The sequence below is a fragment of the Emydura macquarii genome, unplaced genomic scaffold (genome assembly GCF_026122565.2).
Source record: "Emydura macquarii macquarii isolate MOO-44397 ecotype Brisbane River unplaced genomic scaffold, CSIRO-AGI_Emac_v2 contig_374, whole genome shotgun sequence".
NCBI lineage: Eukaryota > Metazoa > Chordata > Testudines > Chelidae > Emydura > Emydura macquarii.
This window is the reverse complement of record NW_027130511.1, coordinates 11,182,276-11,207,351: the sequence shown is the minus strand read 5'-3', so window position 1 is coordinate 11,207,351 and position 25,076 is coordinate 11,182,276. Positions and strand designations below refer to the sequence as shown.

Below are 25,076 nucleotides of genomic sequence, written 5' to 3'. Positions count from 1 at the left end.
GGCTTCCCAAATTGCATTATGTGGATCACTGATTGTACATGAGTTTAATGTTCCATCCACTTCACACAAATCCTTTTGGAAGGTAGCAGGTGAACTGTGTGAAAGTTGCAAGTATGATGTGTCTGTCACACAGCACTCCCACAATGTAGGAACTGCACAGTGGGGGCATCCGTGTGGTTGCTCTTTTTGTTCAGCATTCAACAGTGGCGGGTGGCAGTGGTAAACTGCAATGGTGCAATTTTCTCTTGAATCTGAGGATAGCTGGTTTGTTCTTGATGGCCCAGCCCTTGGGCCCCAGCTGTTACCGTTTCCCAGACAGCCTTGCCCAAGTGAATGACAGCACCCCCACGCCTTGCTGTCAAATTAGGATTAAATTTTTTAATCTTGCAATTTCTGCGCCAGCATCCTGATGTGGATGGGTGGCAACATGCCAACACCCATGATGGGCACGAGCCAGGCTACGGGAGTGGCAGCCCCGTTTCCCCAGGAGCAATGCTAGCTACCCCAGCCCTAACAGGGCCCGCACCCAAAGGTGCAGAGGGATCCACTGACACCTGCCCCCGACAGGCCTGCCCTGTGCGCTAGGGGCAGGTGCATGGGTCACAGCGACGCCCCCCCGCCCGCTCTGGGCAGGCCGGCACCTCCACCACACTGGAATTTGGAAAGAGGTGACAGCAGAAAGCCCCTATTCCTACACCGTGAGTACCGCTCACCCCCCTCCTTCGTGCGCATGCTCAATATCAAAGAGCCCTCACGCTTCTGCGTCTGCGCAGCAGGTCGTGGTTTGTACCTGCATGTGGGAGAGGACGGAGACTGTTGATTACGCGCATGCGCAAAGGAGCGGGCGTGTGCTCTCGCTGCACGCCGTGAGCATAGGCGAGCTAGCGGCTCCTCGGCGCTGGTGGCGCATCGACGGTGTGCTATTTGCGCCTGCGCGGCGGAGCACGTGTCTGCGTGTCCCGGAAGCACTCCCTGAGCGGGCTCCTCCGAGTCCTAGACCCAGACCGGTGGTGGTGTGGGAGCGGGCCTTGCACGCTCTGTCTCCGGCCGGTTCCTTGCGCCGCCGCCGCCATCATGTCCCGAGGCTCCAGCGCCGGCTTCGACCGCCACATCACTATCTTCTCCCCCGAGGGCCGCCTCTACCAAGTAGGTGAGTGTCCGGCCCGGCCCGGCCCGGCCGCCGCCGAACTGCCCCGTCATGGTGCGGCCCGGGCCCCTCCCCCTTCCCCCGCTCCGCCCCTCCTCCGCCGCCTTCGGGGCCGCCCGCGGGTGCGAGTTGACCCAGCGGCAAGGGGCCCTGGGCGCTCGGGTCTGACAATGCCCGGCTCGGGGTGAAGCCGCCCCTGCTGCTTCTCGGGGCGGCAATGGGGGCAGCGCCCGCCGCCGCACTGATTGCACCGTCAGGGGGGCGGGAGCTCAGCACGCTCTCCCCGCAACCGCCTCTGGGGCGCGGGAGCCTGCGCCGCGCCCCACTAGAGACCCCGACCCATGGCTTGCGGCGGGGGAGTGTAACCAGCCCCGCTGAATCGCCCCGTCAGCTTCCCCCCTAGCGCGGCCCCTCCTCCCTCAGGGGCTCAGCAAAATCCCCCAGCAAAGTTCTCTCCACACCGGGGAGGTGGGGTTGTAAAACGCCCCGCTTCAAGAATCTGCCCTCGAGTGGGGGGAGAGACTTTTCTCTTGTCTTCAACCCTGGATGAATAAAGGCTCAGTCCAGGTTGTTATGCTCTGCCCATCACATTGATGTCAGGGCACCTCCCGTTTCCCTGTTTTAGGAGACAAATTTTAAAGAGAGGAATTGTGTACGTGAGAATTCCACCAGTTTAATTTGAAATGTGTTTTTAAATAAATGTAGTTAAACCAGTGCAGAAACATCTTGTCTCAAGTCTCAACACTGCTCTAGTACAAATAAAGTAATGAGGTGATTATCAAATAGATGGTAAAAAAGCTTTTTTGAAATTTTGAAGTCCTGTCCGTAGTCACCAGAAAACATTTGCAGAAAACAGATCACTAGTTATATAGATTAATTATTTTTTTACAAATAGGTCTAATTGTTCTTTATGTTAATATAGCAAGAGTTTAATGCCTTTGGGCAAGTATGTATCCCAAATAAAATGTATTAAAATTGGCTAAGGGGTGCCACCTATATTGTAAGAAACTGCTGTTTGATGCAAAGGACTAGATTTTCAAGGGGGTCTTAGCCTAGCTTTTGTGTTTGCATTCCATTGGATATGCAAATATGTGCTGTCATTTGGCCTACATGGATGATAGAACTTACATGTGTACTAGTGTGAGCAGGTAACGGCACGAAAATGCACATAAAAATCTTTGTATACACAAAGTTGAGCAGCACAAAGAGAAGTCACTTTGAAAATTTGGCCAGGAATGTCAGTTTTTAGTTCTTGTATAGTGCTGTACATGTTAAATGTGCCATAGAAACATTAATTGTTAAATACAACCTTACACCTTAGTCAAATGCAGTAGCCACTCACTCCCCTGGGTATCCAGCCTAAGCTAGTGTTGAAAATAGTTGTCCCAGTAGAGTAATAGGAGTCAGTGTTTTAAGTCTGGTCTACATTAAAATGTTAGGTTGATCCAGCTACATCGCTCGGGGGTGTAAAAAATCCACACGTGAGTGGCATTCTTAAACCAACCCAACCCCAGACATAGACAGTGCTTGGTTGATGGAAAAATTATTCTGTTGAGCCTACTGCCTCTTGGAGGTGGATTACCTACACTGATGTGAGAACCCTGCCTGCCAGTTTAGGTGTCTACATTAAGAATGGCAATATTGGGTCAGATCAAAGATCCATCTAGCCCAGTATCCTGTCTTCTGACAGTGACCAATGCACAGTGCTTCAGAGGGAATGAACAGAACAGGTAATCATCAATTGATCCATCCCATCACCCATTCCCAGCTTCTGGCAAACAGATGCTAGGGAAGCTTCAAAGCATGTTTTTGCATCCCTGCCAATCTTGGCTTAATAGCCATTGATGGACCAATTCTCTGTGAACTTATCTTATAACCCTGTTATATGCTTAACCTTCACAGTATCCTCTGGCAAAGTGTTACACAGGTTGACGGGGCTTTGTGGGAAGAAATACTTTTGTTTTAAACCTGCTGCCTATTAATTTCATTTGGTAGACCCCTACGTCTTGTGTTTTGAGACCTTTCTCCACACCAGTTTTTATATACATGATTTTATAAACCTCTATCATATCCCCCCACCCCTGTTAGTTGTCTCTTTTCTAAGCTGAAATGTCCTGGTTTTATTAATCTCTCCTCATATGGAAGCTGTTCCATATCCCTAATCATTTTTGTTGCTCCTTTCTGTATCTTTTCCAATTCTCATATATCTTTTTTGAGGTCGGGCAACCAGATCTGCATGCAGTATTCTAGATGTGGGCGTACCATGGATTTAAGAGGCAATATGATATTTTCTGTCTTACTATCTCTTTCCTAATGATTCCCAGTATTGTTAGCTTTTTTTGACTGCCACTGCACATTGAGTGGCTGTTTTCAGATAACTATTCACAATGATTCCTAGATCTTTTTCTTAAGTGGTAACAGCTAATTTAGACCCCATCATTTTATACGTACAGCTGGAATTATGTTTTCCAGTGCATATTTGTTGGGGGGTAGGCACCCCCATCCCCTTTTGAAGGTTCAATTGCCTGTGGGTGTGAGGCAATATGGCCCACCGGCCAGAATCAGTGCCTGGTTGGGCATGGTCCCCATCCTGATCAGCGGGGATCCAACTGCAATGCACTGACCAGTCTCGGGCCAGAGATACCACTCGCTCCGTCTCCGAGCCTCCTGGTGCTGCGGCCCAGATCTCATCAGGCCCTTCAGGTTTCCCAGTGTCAGTAGCTCTCTGAATGTCTGGCTCCAAATAGTCAGCTGTGGATGGCTGGTCTCCAGTTCCCTCAGCAAGGGGCTGTAGCAGCTCCCTGCTTGGAGTCTATACCAAGCATCCTTCCTTCCTTCCTTGTGATCAGCCCCAAATGAGCTGGGCTGCTCCCTTTTATACTGAGGCAGCAGTTGGAGTATGCCCAGCATGGTCTAAGGGGTGGGACTTCCTTTGCCCATAATGCAGGGGCAACTCCCTGTCTCTAGTGTAGGGTGGGCGCACCCTGTCACAGCATTACTTTGCATTTATCAACATTGAATTTCATCTGCCATTTTGTTGCCCAGTCACTCAGTTTTGTGAGATCCTTTTGTAACTCTTCATAGTCGGCTTTGGACTTAACTATCTTGAGTAGTTTTGTATCATTGGCAAATTTTGCCACCTCACTATTTACCCCTTTTTCCAGATCATTTATGAATATGTTGAACAGTATTGGTCCCAGTACAAACCCCTGGGATCACCACTATTCACCTCTCTCCATTCTGAAAACTGGCTATTTAGTCCTACCCTTTGTTTTCTATCTTTTAACCAATTACTGATCCAGGATAGGATCTTTCCTCTTATCCCATAACATATTACTTTGCTTAAGATCTTTTGGTGAGGAACCTTGTCGATGGCTTTCTGAAAATCTATAAGTACACTATATCCACTGGATCCCCCTTGTCCATGGTTTGTTGACCGCCTCAGAGAATTCTAGTAGATTGGTGAGGCGGCATTTCCCTTTACAAAAATCATTTTGACTCTTCCCCAACAAATTGTGTTAATCTATGTGTCTGATAATTCTGCTTTTTACTATAGATTCAACCAATTTGACTGGTACTGAAGTTAGGCTTACTGACCTGTAATTGTCGGGATTGCCTCTGGAGCCTTTTTTAAAAATTGTTGTCACAATAGCTATCTGCCAGTCATCTGGTACAGAAGCTGATTTAAATGATAGGTTACCTACCACAGTTGTTAGTTCTGCAATTTCACATTTGAGTTTCTTCAGAGCTTTTAGATGAATACCATCTGGTCCTGGTGACTCATTACTGTTTAATTTATTTTATTCCAAAACTTCCTCTAATGACACCTCAATCTGGGACAGTTCCTTAGATTTGTCACCTAAAAAGAATGGCTCAGGTTTGGAAATCTCCCTCACATTGAAGCGTTACAGTGGTGCAGCTGTAGCATTTCAAATATAGACAGCGCAAATATAATGGAGGGAGTGTAAACATAGGTTCCTGCATACTGAAGGTACCATTGATGCTTAAAAGCAAGTGTATGATAATCTTGTCTTTATTTCATATATGTAATACATGTTGTGTGCTGTAAGTGTATACATTTTTATGAAAAAATATGTATGTAAACACTTAAAATATTTAATCAATTAGGCTGTCTTCTGGATAAGAATAATAGGAAACAGCTTTATCACATGATATGGAACTATCTGTTAGAACAAATCAATTTAGTTTGATTAATATTGAAGAATAGTTTAGAGAATGCATTTTGGGTTTGTCACAAGTACTTTTTTTTTAAATAAAAAAGCAATTACTTTTTTTTAAAAAGCTCCAGAAGTAAAGTTAGAAATGGGATGGGTCAAATTCCTCTTTTCTGTTCTCTCCTCTGAAGCACCTGGCACTGGCTGCTGTTGAAAGACAGAATACTGGGCTAGGTGGACCATTGGTCTAACCCTGTATGGCCATTCTTATATTAAATTTAGCCATGAACTCTCTGATTATGAATGGTACAAAAACACATCTTAATTAGGGAACAATCTTTCACCAGTCACTTGTACATCCTCTTGGTAGCTTAATAATTGGTCTTATCTCCAGTTTGATTTTTTCCTCTTGCTCTTTGATGTCCTAATATAATTTTTCCACTGATGATGCCACTGCCATACCCATATAACTTTTTTCTGTTTAAATGTTTGGCTATTAGCATAGAGAGGACTTTTTGTGACTTTTTGTGCTGCATATAATTTGTGTAGGGGTGGAAAAGACCTCAGGAGGTAATCTAGTCCACTCCTCTGCACTGATCAGGACCAAATGTACCTAGACCATCACTGACAGGTGTTTGTCTAACCTGTTCTTAAAAATCCCCAATTATGGGAATTCCACAGCCTGCCTTCGAAGACTGTTCCAGTGCTTAACTATCCTCATAGTTACAAAGTTTTTCCTAATATCCAACTTAAACCTCCATTGCTGCTGATTAAGCTGATCATTGAAGGTGGGACAAGAAGTAGACATGGAGAATAATTGATCATCTTTTTTATAATAGCTCTTTTCTCAGGTCCTCCAAAAATTCTTTTCTCAAGACAAAACATGCCCAGATTTTTAAACCTTTCCTCATAGGTTAGGTTTTCTAAATCTTTTATCATGTTTGTTGCTTGCCTCTGGATTTGCTCCAATTTGTCCACATCTTTCCTGAAGTGTGGCATCCAGAACTGGACACTGTATTCCAGCTGAGGCCTCACTGATGCCGAGTAGATCAGGAGAATTACCATCTCTGTCTTGCATGCAACACTTCTGTTAATACAGCCCAGAATATTAGCTTTTTTCAAAATCGGATTATACTGTTGAGTCATATTCAATTTGTGATCTGCTATGAACCCTAGATCCTCTTCAGCAGTACTACTGCCTAACCATTTGTTCCCCATTTTGTTGTTGTGTATTTGATTTTTTTTCCTTCCTAACTGTAATATTTTGCACTTGTCTTTACTGAATTTCATCTTACTGATTTCAGACCAATTCTCGAAATTGACAAGATCATTTTGAATTCTAATCCTGTCCTCCAAAGTGCTTGCAATCCCTCCCAGTTTGGGGCCATCTGTTAATTTTATGAGCATCCTCTCTACGCCATTAACCAAGGCATTAATGAAAATATTGAATAGTACTGGACCTCGCACAGATGACTGTGGGACCCCACTACATATGTCCCCTCAGTTTCACAGCAAACCATTGATAACTATCGTTTGAGTGCAGTTTTTCAACCATTTGTGCACCCACATTATAATAATTTAATCTTTACCACATTTCCCTTGTTTGTTTATGAGACTGTCATGTGGGATCATGTCAAAAACCTTACTAAAATTAAGATGGGGCATGTGAGACTGTGTCAAAAACCTTACTAAAACCACATCTCTGTCTTTTCCATTGGCTGATAAGCCTGTCAAAGAAGGAAATTAGGTTTGTTTGGTATGATTTGTTCTTGACAAATCCATGCTGGCTATTACTTTAAACCCTATTATCTTCCAGATGCATATAAATTGATTAATAATTTATTCCAATATCATTCCAAGTATTGAAGCTAGATAGACTGACTGGTCTATAATTCCCATAAAGTAATACAAATATAGTGAGAATTTAGGATTCCAGGTTTGCTAGATGATCACCTGAAGTACTTGAAGGAATGGAATTAGTCCCAAAGTAATGGAATTTGACTGGCTGCTCAGGAATAATATTTTTAATTCACCAATTTTCAGGTTGATTCTTCAATTACTTGGATGGCCCATGAATCTTTGTAGGTTCCAAACGCTTGTGTTGGCTTCTATACCAGTGAAACAACACAAACCACTGATTAGTGTCCTGCTAGACTCTCCAGTTATGTCATTCTAACAGTGTTCTCAGATGTGCATATGCTTATTAGCAAACTTCTTAGGTATTGGGGAGAGATTGGGCAGTCTCTAGAATTCCTTTCAAAGTCAAGAGGATTTCCTCTGCTATACCACGTACACAATTATTTCCTGCAGTTATTACCTTTTCTCTTCCCCACCTCACTTTCTTAGCCTTCCACAGTCACCATCTCTGCAGTTAGAGAACTAGATTAGATGGGAGCACTATTCATAGGATCCAACTGTTACAGCACCTTCACTGGCTTGAAGGGTGGTGGTTGTGTGTGATGTTTCTGCAGTATTCCTAGCCCCATGTCATCCAACGGCCCAAAAGCTTGGGAATTGAACATGGCATGGCAAAGCTCTATCGCTCACTTGCCATACCCAAGTTAGTCAAATGCTGAATCCCATTGGATTAGAAAAATAACTGTGAACTGAATAAATACAAAATACTTTTGCAGTATAATTAGTGAATTGGGATAATCTGATTTGGAAATAAGAAAACTGTTTTAAATTTAGAATGTAGATTTAACACAGTGATAAACTGGGCAGTCTATGTAGTACACTATGGCTTTTTCTACCCACTTAATCCTTTATAAATTCAAATTGCTTAATATAATTATTCAAAAGATACGTTAGTTTGCTAAATCAGATGTTGAAAACAACTGGATAGCACATTGGATATGATTATATACCATGTGGAAGAGCTGACTTCAGAAAGAACTTTGTCTTTTGCTTCCCAAAACCTCGTAAACTTGCTGCTGAAATGATGCATGGGATCTTGGAGAAGGCAACAGTTTATTTCAGAAGCCCCGCTGGTTGCTGTTAAACTATATCAGGGTACGGGTGTTCCTTTGTCTTATCTTGTGTCAGTCTTAGAAAAGAGAGGTTTCTTTCAAGTAGAATTTGTTGCAAAGTGTGTCTCAATTTTCCCTTTTCCCACTACTGTGGAGTTCTGCATGTTGTGCAGAGGATGCTGCAGTTTGCGTACATATGCACAGTAACACTGATGGATGAAAGAGTCTGTATAAACATAAAATCCTATTGCAGTATGTAATTACTTTATTGGGACAAGTTAAATTGCAACAGAGGCTTTCTTGGGATGCCTCCCTGGAAAATGAGGTAGAGCAATTTATAATGAATGGTTAATCAGAACATTAGCATAAATTTTGTTTACTAGTTATAAATTTAGCTAGTACCAAATAATTAAGTGGTTGTTAATCAGGGTATTATGTAAATATGAATGTATAAACTCTTATCTTTTAATACTCAAGTTACCAAATAAAGATCATGGGGAACTTACTTGTGGTGCTTAGGAGGCCATAGTCAACAGCAGCTGTGTTTAAGAGATGGAGCCAAATAATTCTAATAAGTGAACTTACAGCCTAAATTGTCAGTTTTTCTTGTATAAAAAAATCCTTGTTCAGAAATAAAGCCATTAATGCAGTGTAAAGATCCAAAGCCAAAAAATGTTGAGGTACTGCCGAAAGCTCAACCTTTATTTCTGGGCCTCTTGTGATTTTCTTCTTATATGGTCTCTTTGTCACAAATTGTTTCAGTTGATTCAGTGTGGGGTATATCATATAATCAATAGGAATTGCTTATTGATTCTTACAATAAATTACAGTACAAACTTGAGTTTTGATTTAATTTTAAGTCTTAATTAATCTCTAATCCAGTGGTTTTATAATTGACATTGTTCCTGCAAACTGAACACTTTTTATTCAGTTTTTACATAGATTCAAAGCTAATTTTTTAACATTGGCCCATTTCAATCAACCACTGAACTGCTTTTCTTCAAATTGGCTTGTTTTGCAGATCTTGTTGAGACTTAAAAATCAAGCCAAGCCTGAATACTTTGCACTGTAGTGTAGCTTGCTATATGTAAGGTTTATAAGGAATTCTATTTTATATGCTATATTTAACATAACTTCTTGAAGGTGAGGCCATATGTTAAAGCATAAGCATTTAGTTGTAAAGTTAAGGTTGAACTTTCAAACTTAAATCTGTATTTCCTGACTCTCTTTAATTAAAAAAAAAACAAAAAACCTTAATGTTGCTTGCATGCTGTCTTGGCGGGGACACAGAATTTTTTGTTTCAAATTTCAAAAGGGAGAACAACGTCTAATATTGTTCAGCACTCTAATTGAACAGAGGAGAGTAAAACTCAGTATTTTTGTCCTTTAGGACAAGCTATTGCAAACATAGGGCTCAATCCTCAGTGGGATATGTGTGTGTGGTGGGCTTGTAGGCTCTGCCCCCCAAATATGGTATTAGTGGCAATAGTACAAGTATTTCTCATTATTTTTATATGTATCTTTCTAGAATATGCTTTTAAGGCTATAAACCAGGGTGGCCTTACATCAGTAGCTGTTCGTGGGAAAGATTGTGCAGTAATTGTAACACAGAAGAAAGTACCTGTAAGTAGAACAAACAAGCCATTTCTGGAATGTGAGTAGTAGATTTAATGAAATTATTAGCCATGTGTCTGTGAACTGAACAGTACCTGTTTGGCATTGTGCCAGCCCTGACTCGTCTCCCATTTGGTGCTCAAGCATCTTCTCAGCACCCCAACTCCCCACTACTTACTTTTATTATTGCAAAGCGTTGGACCACCTGAGAATATGTCTGTCTTTGAGGCTTGGGACTGTTTACTAGTGCATTTTTCCGGTGCTGCTGTTCTCCTTCATTTGCTAGTAATAGAAACCTTTCCAGTAAAGCACTGTATCAATGATACAGAAAGCAAGACTTGAGTAAATGTCTGTCAGCATGTTGGATGGAGTGACACAGCACTGCTGAGGAAGAGAATCAAACAACATGGAAAAAAAATTAATTCATAATTTGAAGAGCAGCAAACATACATGGGGTTCTTAAGACCATGTCTACACTCACAAGCTTATAGTGGCACAGCTGTACCGATACAGCTGTGCCACTGTAAGAGTGCTCATGTAGTTGTGTTATGCTGACATAGTAAAACCAGCTCAACAAGGGGGCATAGCTTTGTTGGCGGGGGAGAGGTTTGTTTGTTTTTTTCATACCCCCGAGTGACAAAAGTTTTGCCGACATAAATGCTAGTGTAGACATGGCCTTAATCTTTGTATAGAGAGCCTCAAAATCCTCCTTGCGAATGAGGACTCTATCTTGCTCCACTGCCCTTCAATGACAAATCTTTTATGGGCATTGGGCTGTGTCGTCTTCTTCCTTTACTGTTTATGACTGCTCACTGGAGCACAGCAGTAGAAATTCTTCCTGCATTTCTGCAGAAACAATGTACTAGGAACTTGTGGAAGTTCAGCAACTCTTTGCAAATGCAGTATGATATTGGAACTTTTTTTCCCCTTTCCACCGTAATTTTGTGATTTCTGGCTCTTATTGGTCTGAGAGCAGGTCTACGCTTAAAACACTGCATCAATACAGCTGCACCGCTTAAGTGAAGATGCTCCGACACAATAGAGCTCTCCTGTAGGTGTAGTTAATCCACCTTTCCAGGAGGTGGTAATTATGTCGACAAGAGAAGCTCTCCTGTCAACGTAGCACTATTTGCACGATGGGATTACGGTCCGTATAACTGTCACTCAGGAATATGGGTTTTCACCCCTCTGAGTTATACTGACATAGGTCTGCAGTGTAAACCTGTTCTCAGTGATCTGATATTAACATATATGGGTAAAGGACTTTCATATGTGGGTAAAGGACTATTGTTTCTTTTAAATTATTTCAGTATTTTTGTCCATTAGGACAAGTTATTGGATTCCAGCACAGTGACTCATTTATTCAGAATTACCGAAACTATTGGATGTGTAATGACAGGAATGACAGGTAATTAATTCACCTTCTGTTTAAGTATCCAAAATGTTTAAATATTTTTTCTTTTGTTACTTCATTTCACGTTATGTTGATGTTTGCAAACTCCTGTAATCCAAAACTAGAGATGAGTTTTAAGAGACTTGCTATTTACAAACTGACAAAGAATTTATTTAAATAAATTTAGTACATCGGGATCTTCAAGGGTGGAGATTAGTGCCATCAATTGCACATCCAACAAAACGAAGTGGTGTGTTTTCAGGATCTTTCACTAAACTTTTTTTTAGTAGAAATAATGCTTACTTTAGTGGAAGTAAATATTTTGTCTTTTATATTAGCTGACAGCAGGTCTCAGGTTCAGAGAGCCCGCTACGAGGCTGCTAACTGGAAATACAAGTACGGTTATGATATCCCAGTAGACATGCTGTGTAAAAGGATTGCGGATATTTCTCAGGTCTACACACAAAATGCTGAAATGAGGCCTCTTGGTTGCTGTAAGTATAGTAAAGTGTACAACATTGATAAATCAAACAGGTACTGATTTTATTTTTTTTAGCATTTGTTTCCATACATTTATTTAAACAGCTTTTCTAGATATGGGCATAATTTGAAGAGTAATGGTCACTTATAGTTAGAACGGAGGCATTAGAGTCAGCACTGTGGGATACTGATTCTGCCGTTGACTCACCATATGAACTTAGGCAAACCATTTAACCTCTATGCCAATCTTTCTAATTGGTGTTATGAGTAGAGGTGGTTTGATGCTTTCTGAGGAAACCTAATTTAGTCAGAAAATGCTGTTTCAAGGGGGCGAAATGTTTTTCCAAACCCATTATAGGTGTCACTAAACTTTTGGGAAACCTGCCTAGTTTCCTAGTGGGCTGCTGACATTCCGGGTTCTGGGGTCCATAGCTCCAGAGTATCCCCACCTTCAGGACTACCCTGGGGCTGGAGACCCTGAAGTAGCTAACTACCTTTCATGGAACAAGGAGCTGGGGCTCCTGGGACTTCTAGGCTCCCAGCTGTGTAGCAGGGAGTGCACCAGAATGGGGAGCCTACAAGTCCTGAGAGCTTTGCTCTAAGGGTAGCCAGACCAAGCCAGGGCTTCCAGTCTGCCTGCTTGGAACCAAGATCCTGAAAGCCCTGGGAGTCTCACCTCTAGCTGGGGTTGGGCTTCCCACTCCCCGGGAGGGAGCCTGGAAGCCTAGAGAACCCCAAATAACTCTGAGGCTCTCAGTGCTTCTAAGTTTCCTTCCACAGAAATGGGAGCTTGGACCTAGGGCTGGCTTAAAGGGTCTGTTGCTCTGGGGTTGCCCCAAAATGCAGACTTTCCTGGGGCCAGAGAGAGCCCAGTCCTTGGCTGCACCAGAGCTGCAGACACTGGGAGCACTAGCAGCAGCTCAGTGAAGTATGTTTTGTTTTGGAAACAGTCTTTTGGTTTTTTGAAAGAAGTTTCTCAGTTTGCTGAGAAATTTTGGCAAATTTGGTTTCATTCCAATGCGAAACAACCCCAATTAAAAACCCCAAACTTCTTGCCAACTGAAAATACGAGTTTCCGCCAACTCTAGTTTAGAGTGCTTAATCCTTTCAGAGAGCTCTGAGGCCCATGGAGGAAAGGTACAATTAACATGTAGGGCACCTTGTATTAATGTCAATGTTCCTTCACATGTTCCTAATTAAAAGTGCAGTTATTTGGAGCTAAAATGTAATTTGATACTATTTAATTGATTATGTATAATTTATGCTGTAAAATTTATATTTGATTACATTGATCTGTGTAGTGTGAGCTCGATATGTATTTAGGGTAAAATTAACTTGTGCTGACGTCCACCAGAAGGCCTGTACGCCAGTTAAGTGCTACTTAAGGTCTATATTGAGGGTTTACATGGGAATTTAGTAATGCATGGGGCTTGTGCTGACCTTCTAAACAATGGAGAATTTCAGCCTTCCTACATATAACACTTTCATAAAAATAACTTCACAAGAGTCTGTGCAGTCACAGTTATGATAGGTGAAAAGAGGTGATGCATGAAGTCTTCAGGAACTCGTGTTTCATATTTTTAAACAGTGTTTGCAACTTGGCCTTTCTTATTAGAGGGTTTGTGTGTGTCAGATTGCCAAATGGGTAACAGCATTTAAAATGTTAGAGATCCAGAATGAGACTTGTGTCACATGACTTTTTTGTTGAAACAGTGTGCTGCCAACTTTTTACACAACATATCTAATTTTCTGTAATAGTTTCAAGATTGACTTTAGAAATGTTGAATTATTTTTGGTAATTATAACAGGCATCAGTGGTTCCTACTAGAGTTACATATTTAAGATTGCAGTACAGTTTCTGTTGTAACTTTGTTTTCTCATGTTCATAATTTTCTCAGACATTTTCCATGCTTTATCTCTCTTGAAAATGTTTTGGCAAAAACTTTAAAAAAAATTTAATTTTTTAATTAATTGCAGGAGAATGAATGGGAAAAATGCCTTTTCCCTTTGTAGAAATATCTAATGATCTCTTTTAGTAGAACTACATCAAGTTGTTGAAGCTTTCAGCTTGACATGAATGTAATCATCAGTTTGTTTTTGATACTGGTTTTAATTTATTGTTTTAAAAGTGCATGCTGAATATATATGTATTAGTAAATCTCAACTCAGCATCTATGTTTAATATTACTTGTACCTAACATTCTACATTCTAAAAGTCAGACTTCCCAATTGCATGAAACTTTGGTTATACTAATAATAAATATTTAAAAGTCTTTCTTTTTTTAAAAAGGCATGATACTGATTGGTATTGATGAAGAACATGGCCCTCAGGTATACAAGTGTGATCCTGCAGGTTACTACTGTGGATTCAAGGCCACAGCTGCAGGAGTCAAACAAACAGAGTCAACCAGCTTTCTTGAAAAGAAAGTGAAGAAGAAATATGACTGGACATTTGAACAGACAGTTGAGGTAGGCCAATAGGGGAAAATCAAACTGAGCTGAATGCACTCCACTAACTGTAGTACTTGTGTAGCGGGTTATGATGAAAACAATTCTTTGTTTCCTCTTTTTTGTTTTGGTGCCCAGCGTCACTGCCATACTAAGCAAAATCTTAATTTTGAAAGTGCTTAAATAGAGCTAACCAAATTGATGCCTGTACTTGTGCTATGCATTTTATCATAATGTTTCATAAGGCTTTTCATCTGTCCAAGTGGGGTAATTGCACTGGTGGGACACTTTAGTCTATGTATTGAAAATTCCTTATAAAAAACGAAACCCATGTTAGAATGTTCTATTGGATTGCCACCATTTGCCCTTCCATATCTACATGTAGTGGGCTTCACCTTAAGGATTTTCTTAATGTTGTCATTGTTTAGATTTTGGGATGTAATATTTTCCTTCCTGGTAAACTGACAAAAGCAATGAAATCTAGTTTTGTTCCACCCTTCAAGTTCTTCGGAGTATAGACAGTCTGTTTTTTCTTTAACAGGACTCTTTCATTGACATAAACTGAACTAAAGTGATTTACTTGGTTATGAAGTTTCACTGCTCCTGGCCTGTTACTGCAGAGTCACCATTGCCATTTTAAGTGTGTGGGTTGCTCAGGACTCTCCCTGCATTGTGGAAGCCAGAAAATAGTGCCATATCAGTTTGTAGTTGTCATCTTGAATTTGCTGTCTGAGGAGCAAGCCACTGCAGATGGTTTTAAAGGCCTTTAAACCAACTTTATGCTGGAAAGCACTTTAAAATAGGAAAGTTACTCGGATACCAGTGCTGACAGCTGGTGTTGTGGTGTGTGGATGTGCCTTTTGCAGCAGCAGTAGCACTAGAATTATTTTGGGCAAGAATGCATCCCCTCTAATGCACATGTATACCCATAGGGCTACCAATAGAAGCCTGGATAGGAAGATACTGACTTCCTGATTCTCAATATTTGTCCTGTTAGAGAGGCAGGGTACTAAAAGTGCAGTTGTTCCAGAGATTATAGTGCCATTTGCAGTGAGGAAGTGGTGAGTTTACTGTCCAAGGCACACTTTAAAATGACATTCTATAAATCAGGTGTGGGGGGAGGGTTGTTTTTTCAGTTGTAAATTTTTTCCCCCTGTGAAACTGACAATAAAATAAGTAGCTCCTAAAAATAAGTTATGGAAGCTAGTATTTTTCCCCACTGAGCATTAGTCCCACTGCACTCTAATCTCTAGTACATTGATACTATTTATCCTGCTTTTCCACTGGTTTGAAAGATGAAGAGCCAGGAAATCACCATGATCCTAACACTACCACTGCAGAGAGTGGCTGGGTGTAGAAATGCACTGTCTGACTCCTGTGATACTCCATTCAGCAATAGTATGACAGTTATTGCATATGTGTATATGCAGTAAGTATAACACTAGCTGTTATGGAAATTATTGTTCAAAACACAGCCTTAAAATGTAACCTACTTATAAAATAGGTCAACACTCTACCTTGTATTTCATCATTTTCCATACTGTTTCAGCTAAACATAGGAGATTTTAATTTAAATAGTCCTCTTCATGGCCCATTTATTTCTCCTGTCTGATCTTGTTCTTAAGTTATAATGCTGTTCTTGTGATACACCAAACACTGCAGTGACATAATAACCTTAAAATAAAATTGACTTCACCGCAAGATTAAGCGGGAAATGTCTTATTTAAATACAGATGCATGCTTAGAAATGAAGTTGAGAGGTTTTTAGTTAAATTGTTGGGGTTTTTCTTAGTCTGCAATACAGTGAAAAGTCACTCTTTTAAAAAGTTTTGTTTAACATTAAAACATGTTCACACATTGCTTGTATTCAGATATAAATTACAGCCTTAAAGGGATAATAAACATTCAACATTTTAACATCTGAAACAATTAACACTGAAGACGATGGGGGTTTTCAAAAGAGCCTTAAGAAAGTGTGGCCTTGTCTACACTGTCACTTAGGCTGGCAAAACTTTTGTCACTCAGGGATGTGAAAAAATACACCCTGGAGCGACATAAGTTATGGAGACATACGGGCTTGTGTGAACAGCGCTGTGTTGGCAGGAGAGACTCTCCCACCGACATAGCTACTGCTGCTCATTTAGGTGGTTTTATGATGTTGGCGGGAGAGCTCTCTCCTGTTGATATAATGTGACTAAACAAGTGCTTTTACAGCCGCACAGCTGTACTGGCACAGCTGTGCCACTGTAAGTTTTAAATGTAGACTAGCCCTTAGGTACTCAAATCTTATTGAAGCTCATTGTGAGAGGAATACATAATTCTCTCAGATTCCTTTGACTATCCCATTCAAAATAATTGTCTTCAAAATCAAATTTATTCTTTTGCCATTGTTTGCTGGCATCTTGTATGTCCCTCACATTGGGCAGTTGAAGTAGAATGAGTCTATTCATAGTCAGTTTCATATTCATTTTTTAGTGCACAGCACTGCAATGTTTTGGAAGCAAATGCTTGAAAGGAATGTTTAAATGCAAATATATTACGGTTCTAATCAATCCATAGAAACATTTCTATTGATATTTTTACAAAACCTTAAAAAAAAAAAATCTTCATAAACCTGTATTTTGGGCATATGTTGACCCTGTTAAATGTCCCTTTTAAAATTTGTGAGTCAGCCATAAGAAGTGACTCTGCTGAGCAAAGCCAAGAGACCTGATGGCATCTTCATGCTTTTCCCAGAATCCTTTCATAGTCTTGCAGGTTGGAAGGCTTTAAATGATCGTCCTGTATGTATGTTTGATTAAAAAGAAATTCATTCATAATCTGGCTTCTACTGGACTCTGCACTGAAGGCATAATTCTATTATAACATATCAGTTTACTGCTTCATAAATTATTGCAAAATCAGCATTTCTATTTTTTTCTATTTAAGGGTACATCTACACTGACGGCAGCAAAGTCACCGCCGTCAGATCGACCTATCTGGATCGACTGAACAGTCAGTGAAGACCTGCTCAATCGATCCAGAAGTCGACGCAGTAAAACCACCCCCTCAAGTGGCATAGCGCTGCAACAATGGGAACTTTGTTCCCGTTGGTGCGGTGCAGTGAAGATGGTGTGCAGAAGGGAAGCACAGCAGTTGACGGAAGTTATGCAAGCTACTCTGCGTAGCTTGTGTAACTCCCGTTGACTGCCGCCGAATTGCCAGTAAGTGTAGATGAGGCCTAAAAAACTAAGAATATGCCTATCCAAGGCTCTAGTCACCCTAATGCACCATTATCAATACAGTTAAATAGCCACAATATTAAAATCAATTCGGCCAGCTAGCCACCTACAAAAGATCTTTTCTTTCCCTCTATCATTATGGGAAGATAGCCTCAACATTACAATCGTGACTTCAGTGCAGGATTAAGTATGGAAAGAGAGGTTGAGAGAATTTCTAACACAAACCTTGGATAATTAGTAAAAACAGAAAAGGTAATAGTCACCATTAAGTGCAGTATTTTTTAAATCCCCAAAGTAAGGCCATGTTATAAAAAGAATAACATAAAATAGTAACTGCACAAGTGACATGTGAATGAATCTCTTTGTGAAAAGCATGGTGGCGATTCGAAGTCCTCAAAAAAAACACACCCATACCCAACAGGCTAAAACGGACTTGTAATTAAGATGTCTAGCTTATTTTGTTTTTTCTGCTGGTGGCAAATGTGTTTTGTTTTCATGAAAACGCAAGATACGTTGATTATTAAGGGAGTCCTTGTAGATTGTTTGCCTAGGGTGAGGAGAGAGACTTGAATTTTGCTACAGGAGCAATTTATGTTGGAAAATTATTTTCTGTGGGAATATGTTGAGGAGTGGGGGGAATGAGGTAACTTGAAATTGGAAAATGGATAGGTCTTGACAATATCAAGTATCATTCAGAAAAACTAAATGTTTTGAGTACTCTTTCTTCAGTATTTATCTTTTATCCTGACTTTTACTTTTAGACAGCAATAACCTGCCTGTCTACTGTTCTGTCCATTGATTTCAAACCTTCAGAACTAGAAGTTGGAGTAGTTACAGTTGAAAACCCTAAATTCAGGTAAGTTAAATTACTTTGGTAGATCTTGGTGTGCTTTCCTGGTTATGAATGGATAATTAATTCCCTCTGTTCATAAAGTTAGATAAAAAATAGATAGAAATGAAAAGAAAGTGAAAATAAGATTACTTGCCACTTTCTAAAAATGTAGGGGGATGAGAGTTTGGTGACTGTTCCTTTCAGATTATTTTTTGCCGTTGGAAAGTGTGGTCCTAGTTTGAGACTCTTGACTAGGCAGGAAAACTTTTTTAAAAATTATATATCATGTTTTAATTAAGTGGTGCTTAAAAACTTATTAGCACCTAGTATAGACTGCTACTGACTAGCCATGGTCTACTATCCTCTTCTCTTACTGTTGACCATGATAACTAAGATGTAGAGGTGATAAACCCTGTTTATGCTAGGTGCTAAATTATGTTTAGAAACATAGCATCATAGAAATGTAGGACTGGAAGGGACCTACAGAGGTCCTCTAATCCATTTCCCTCCGCCCCTCATCACCATTTCTGAGGCAGGACCAAATATGCCTAGACTATCCCTGACGGGTGTTTGGAGGCTTTTAAGAACAGATTGGACAAGGATGGGGATTCCACAGCTTCCCTTGGAAGCCTAGTCCAGTGGTTATAGTTAAAAAGTTTTTCCTAATATCTAAGATAAATCTCCCTTGCTGTAGATTAAGCCAATTATTTTTTGTCCTACATTTAGTGGACATGGAGGACAATTGATCACAGTTCTCTTTATAACAGCTCTTAACATATTTTAAGATTATCACGAACCTTCAGTCTTCTTTTCTCAAGGCTAAACATGCCCGGTTCTTTTGAAGTTTCCTCATACTCATGTTTTCTAAACCTTTTATCATGTTTGTTGCTGTCCTCTGGATTGCCTCAATTTGTCCACATCTCTCAAAGTATGGTGCCCAGAACTGGACACAGTACTCCAGCTAAGGTGTCACCAGTGCCTAATTGAGCAGGACTTTTACCTTCTGTGTCTTACATAAGACATTCCTATTGATACACCCCAAAATGATTTTAGCCTTTTTTACAACTGCATCTCATTGTTATCTCTTGTTCAGTTTGCGATCCACTGTAATCCCCAGTTCCTTTTGTGCAGTTTTACTGCCTGGCCAGTCATTCCCCATTTTGTGTCTGTGCATTTGATTTTTTTTTTTTTTTTTTTTCCCATCCTAAGCGTAGTACTTCACCCTTCTCTTTATTCAATTTTATCTTGTCAACTTAGACCAAGTCTTATCCAATTTGTCAAGATTGCTTTGCATTCTAATCCTGCCCTCCAAAGTGCTAACAACTTCTCCTAGCCTGATGTCATCCGCACATTTTATAAGCATACTCTCCACTCCATTATCCAAGTAATTAATGAAAATATTAGATATTGAACACATTCATTAAAACATGTTTGCTAATGTTTTTTTAAAAAAAAAAAAAAAACACTTTTTCTTAGTATAGAGAAGGCCTTCAAGTAAATCTTCTGGAGCGAATATCGAGATAACTCTTGCTCATTCTTGAAAAGTGGCAGATCATAACTTCTCCAGCTAGTTAATAGATTTATGGGTGCATGCAACTTAAAATATAGATTAAATCAGTGTTTAAAAAACATTTTAAAATCATTATAACCATTCAGGGTTAGCTGCACCTTTTTCCGCCCTTGGTCTTTGAGTTTACCCCTCCAGTTTTTGGGTCTCTTGCCTTCACCTGTTCTGGGGTGGAATACTGTGATTCTCCCACTCCCTGGGCTACAGCACCCTTTCACCAACCATGTTTATTCAGCAGGCCCGACTGGGTTCTGTGCCAGCAAGAGCTCCCAAAAGGAAGAGTGACCACTGGTGAATACCATGACGCAGATAGCTCTTTCAAAACACATACTGCTTAAAGTCAATAGTAGGAAGGAAGCATAGCAAGAGAACAGGATTTTTAACACAAAAGGTCTCCGCACAATTTATCTTAACTAAATTTAGGTAGGGTGTAGCTTACCTCAAACTCACCCCCTCTTGGGTTGTGGGGTTCAACTTCCTGGTAGTTTGTGTCTCATTCTCTGTCTACCCACTTCATAAAACCCTCTAAGTCCTTTGTCATCTCTGCTCCTTCAGCCTAGTCAGACTGGCTTGGTCAGCTTTTGGGAGGGGTGTCTGGGTGAGACTCCAACGAAGTTGGTTTTCTGCATTGTCCATTAGTATCCGCAAATGGGGCTGTCTGCGGCTATTACCCTCTTCTTGCCTGCACTCTAACCCTTTGTATAAATGCTTTGTAATAATAGTAGGCAACAGAAATAACTATCAGATGGAACATGTATAATATAACAGGCTGCTCCCACATCCTTCACAACTGCAAAACCCCAAACTCTCCATACAAGAGCTAAAAGAAATTTCTTCACATAAGATGTGACTTTGATTTATCTGTGAGCTCTTTTTTAAACCTCCGATGTTTGACAATCCCAAATGAAAACTCTTGAATCACACTCCCCCCTTGTTTCTCCCATGTCCCTCCCATTTGTCTTAATTTGTCAGGTAAATTAGAGCTCTTTAGTCGGAGTTGTTTGCTAATCTGTATTTTGAGCAGGTGTAAATATTTTTAATGTTAATGTAAGCCTTTTCTGTTATTTCACTGGAAGCCAAGTTATAGTATTGGTCCTTCACTCATGGATTTCTAAAGCTAATCAGGAATAATGAACTTGGTTTATAAATTTTATGTAAACATGGCCAACCCCCACCTGAAATACATATTTTATAAAACAAGCTAAAGAGCTTAATAGCTCTACCTGCATTGTTTGGAACTTTTTTCCAAGCACACTTGAAAGAGACTCCAGTTAAGGACATCCTATTCCATTGGTAAAGCCTGCAAATCTTGTAAACTCTACAGGCCAAATAGCTCCATATCAAGTTTCTTACGAACTCATTTGAGGATGGCTGAGCTGCTTTTAGAGTTGCTGGGAGGTTGGGAACCTTTAGAATATACCTAAGTTTAAGGAATGCATAGGCTCTATTTGTGAAGCCAATGGAATTTGTAAGCTTCCTAGTTCAATTAGCTCTGGATTTCTTTCTTTCTCTCCCTTTTAAAATAAACTCGCATCAATGCACCCTTAAGGTGAAATACCAAATACACAGCACTGTATTGCTGTGTACATCACTAACCTGACCGTGTTGTGCATATGTCTTCTATTCATGTTTACTTAGCTAAATTTAATTTTAGTATGTTTCTTAACATTTGGGTTGTGCAGGCATGGTATAACATCAGTTTTTGGGATTTCTTAACTTCGGTGCTTGTTAATGCAACATTAAGGATGAAATAATGCCGTCTTTTTGCATTTAACACGTTTTAGGAAAACTAAAAGCAGGTTAGCCCAGTGTGAAGTGGCACAGAAGATTCCCTCCCTAACATAACACCTATTCCTATACTCCCCTTTTGCCGCTGCCATTCAGGGGCCCATGCTAAGGCTCTGCCCTTGCATTCCCTGACACTGGGTGTGTTGAGTAGGCTGAGGGAGGAGGGCCTTCCATAAGCTGGTCGTTAGTCATCCTTTCCAGAAAAGAGGGCCACAGAATTTCAATCTCCTTTGGCGTAATCATCCTACTGATTACTATGGACCACTCTTATTTCTGTCCCACCACAGTACATCATGGTAGCTACCTCATCAGCTTTGCAAGTATATTGCTAATGACATATATTCCTGTTCTGTCTCACTATTGTCCCCATTGCTCTCCAGGACCCTAGACTCTCCTGCTGGTTTTTCAAAAGAATCAGCATGGCTCATTCATTGCTGTAGCAATTATTTTAAACAGACAAAAGATGTGACTGTACTATTTACATTTATTTGTGGGGACATTGAAGATGGAAGATGGTGGGTTAAGGGAAAAAATAAACAAAACTATTTCCAAAATGCTTTTTCCCCCTTTAGGATCCTTACAGAAGCGGAGATTGATACTCACCTCGTAGCTCTAGCAGAGAGAGATTAACTAGTTTTCCTATCACATTGACTGTGCTTCCTGGCCAGGATGTTCGGTAAAAAAAAACATGTATTAATGGCTCTGGATTATGGTTTGAAAACAAAATGCTATATGGTGTATTTTACTCTGGCCAAATAAAACAGAGGTTTTTGAAAATGTTTGGTGTTTGCATTAATTGTCATACAAGAGCTTCCTTTTTTCAGTGCTGTGAAAGCATAATTCAAAATATTTGATAGCTTGGGACATTTCTTTGCAATAATTTGCCTCTTGCTTAATGGGGTCTTGAAGGAAAATTTGGTAATGAATTGATTCCCTAGATTTGGCATAACTAATTTTTTGTCACTATTAACCAAAATGCTTACTTTGAACTATAGTCCTGATTTTATCCTGTAATATTTCTATACATTTCTGTAGTGCCATTCACTACAAGCCTTTCATCACTTCGGTAAACCAGTAACATGCTAGATGGAAAATATGAGAATTGGAGAAGGTAAAGTAACTTGCCCAAGTTCATACCATGACACAGCAACAAAACTCCTCAACCATTAGACAACACTCTTCAAGATCAGACTTTTTCTTCAGAACAGATGCTGAATATAACAGGACAGCTTTCTCCATCACAATGTTCGGTTTAGCCACTCTGCACTTTCAGTTGAGGAGAAAATATATAAATCATTTGACTTTAAATTGAATGTCTGTTTCCGCTTCCTGATTTTAACATTCTTGGCAATTGTGATGCTTCCCAGGGATACCTAGGGAGGTGCCTCACAACGCTTATCACCTGCCCTTAGCATGAGGGCATGAGCCCTTAGCATCTTGTCTGTGTCTATTGTGGGTGAGTTTCCCAATATCATTATCCTCTGGCAGCACAAGTACTGCCTTTCAGCTCTCCACAGGCTTTGCTGTCTCTCTACATGTTAGCAATAGGCATGCACCAGCCTATGAGTCCTCCAAGTGTCCCTCTGGAGTGCCCAGCCCCCATCCACTGAACACTCTCAGAACTTTCAGATTCCATGTTCCCAAAGGAATAGTACACACCAACTTACTAACTTCAACTCAGGATCACCACTCTGCTTAACACACAACACTTAGATATACTTGTAGTGAAAACAAGAATTTGAGTATTATCAAAGAATAAAGATGCATTTGATAGCAAGTAACATTATTGGAAACAAATGGTTACATTTAAAACAAAATCATCACATGCTTTCTAAAGCATAAACTTAATTCAGAAGACATTCCCCCGTCTCCCATAGGATAGTGTACCCCAAGTCTCTTTCCCAGTGTTTTCAACCAGGATGGCTGAGATCTTCCTACCCTGGTCTTTTCAGTTTGAAGAATAACAGGTGTACCTCTGTACCCAAGTTTTACTTCCAAAAATGTATTGTCTTGTAAACAGGAAAACCCCTGCTGTTTTTGTTTTTTCTCGCAGCACTCAGTCTATTCGTTTGCATTTGACTCAATATACAAATAGAATTCCATTGTAAGATACACAAAGGTTAAGATTCTGTCACAGGTATTTTTAGTAAAAGTCAGGGACATAAACAAAAAATCACGAAACCATGACCTGCCTCTGACTTTTACTAAAAATACCTTGAGGAAGGAGGGAAAACAGAGCTGCTAGCGCTTGCAGCTGCTTCAGCTTGCAGCTCTGGCTGGCTGATGAGCTGTTTGGTGGCAGTCCCCGAGCTGACAGCTGCTCCAGCCCTGGAAAATCACAGAATCCCAGTGTCTCCCACCTCCTATCTGCAGAAGTTTGTCTCAATGTACACTGAGGGACCTGCCTTTTAACTACAAAGTGTTAAGAACATAATTTTCAATATACGTACTCCTTATGCATTATTTGCACATACATCTCACACTGATGATGATGACCTGATGATGATGACCAGTGTGATGCACACTTTCAGTAGAAACTTACATGATCCCTGTTGGTGAATGCAGGGAATCCATGTAGCCCTGCCCGCATCCAGTTGGCATCAAGAGGTACTTGGGTTACAGCAGTATATATGCCATGAAAGCATAAGTTAGAGGTGGGCAAAAAGGGGGATATTCATCCTCATTCTTCCAAAAGAACTATCTTAAGGGGAAGGTTGAAAGGGCAACAAAATCTTAAAATTTAAGGTGGGGACAAAATCACCCTGGCTGTAGGAAAAGCTGAGTCTGAACAGCAGAGGTGAGGTCAGGAAGGCTGGGGGCAGGGAGGGGAAAGAAGTATGGGACCAAGAGTTCTGCTGTTGTTTAGAAGGATAAGAACCTGCAGAGGAGAACCCCAATCTGACTTAGCTTCACTCCTTGACCCTGCCTGGCACCCCTACTTGGCTTCTCAATACCCCATAGGCATCTGTGGGAGTCTCCCTGCCTCTCGGTTCTCCACAATCCCTTAGAAGAGATAAAGGGCAACTTTGTCACTTAAACCATGACCTAAGCAATTGGCATTCTCTACTTCCTTGCTCAGATATACAGCCTTCTGCCCCTTGAACCAATAGATTTGATTCTTCTCTCCGAGCCCTACACCTCTGCTCCCACCTAAGGCTCCTCAGCAGAGGAGGAATATTTTTTCCCACTAAACAATGCCCTAGGACAGGACTTTGTCTTTCTGTTCCGTGCTGCTGCTCAGATTTTTACTGCAGATGCAGTTTAGACCAGAACCCACAAAGTCTGCTTAACCCCAGGAAGGCTAGAGGCAAAAGTTTTTCCAAGGGACTTTTAATATAAAATTGGGGGTTTACTGATGCTAATCCTTCACAGTTTAAAGTGCACAGTGAGACTTCTACTTTAAAAACCATTACCCCCAATTCTATACAACTGACTTTACTCA

At 40.6% G+C, this 25,076-nt stretch overlaps 1 protein-coding gene across 3 annotated transcripts; it reads left to right on the top strand.

Moving 5' to 3' along the window:
- The first annotated feature begins 969 nt into the window (after positions 1-969).
- Positions 970-22,411, top strand: PSMA6 (proteasome 20S subunit alpha 6). Of its 3 annotated transcripts, none has more exons than XM_067534025.1 (7): positions 970-1,146; positions 9,820-9,914; positions 11,232-11,313; positions 11,637-11,792; positions 14,069-14,247; positions 18,209-18,303; positions 22,207-22,411. In XM_067534025.1, exons 3-7 carry the CDS (start codon positions 11,298-11,300, stop codon positions 22,262-22,264), a joined length of 504 nt encoding a protein of 167 aa, XP_067390126.1. In that variant the 5' UTR covers positions 970-1,146; positions 9,820-9,914; positions 11,232-11,297; the 3' UTR covers positions 22,265-22,411. The 3 variants fall into 3 exon arrangements, with proteins under 3 accessions (XP_067390126.1, XP_067390112.1, XP_067390118.1); XM_067534011.1 differs by having other exon boundaries at positions 972-1,150; XM_067534017.1 differs by lacking the exon at positions 970-1,146 and adding an exon at positions 8,253-8,334.
- The last annotated feature ends 2,665 nt before the right edge of the window (positions 22,412-25,076 follow it).

Coding starts and splice junctions, on each gene's coding strand:
- PSMA6 (XM_067534011.1), top strand. CDS start 1,075: ATGTCCCGAGGCTCCAGCGCCGGCTTCGACCGCCACATCACTATCTTC. Junction 11,314..11,636: donor TGTAATGACAGGAATGACAG/GTAATTAATTCA, acceptor CTTTTATATTAG/CTGACAGCAGGTCTCAGGTT. Junction 14,248..18,208: donor CATTTGAACAGACAGTTGAG/GTAGGCCAATAG, acceptor TTTTACTTTTAG/ACAGCAATAACCTGCCTGTC.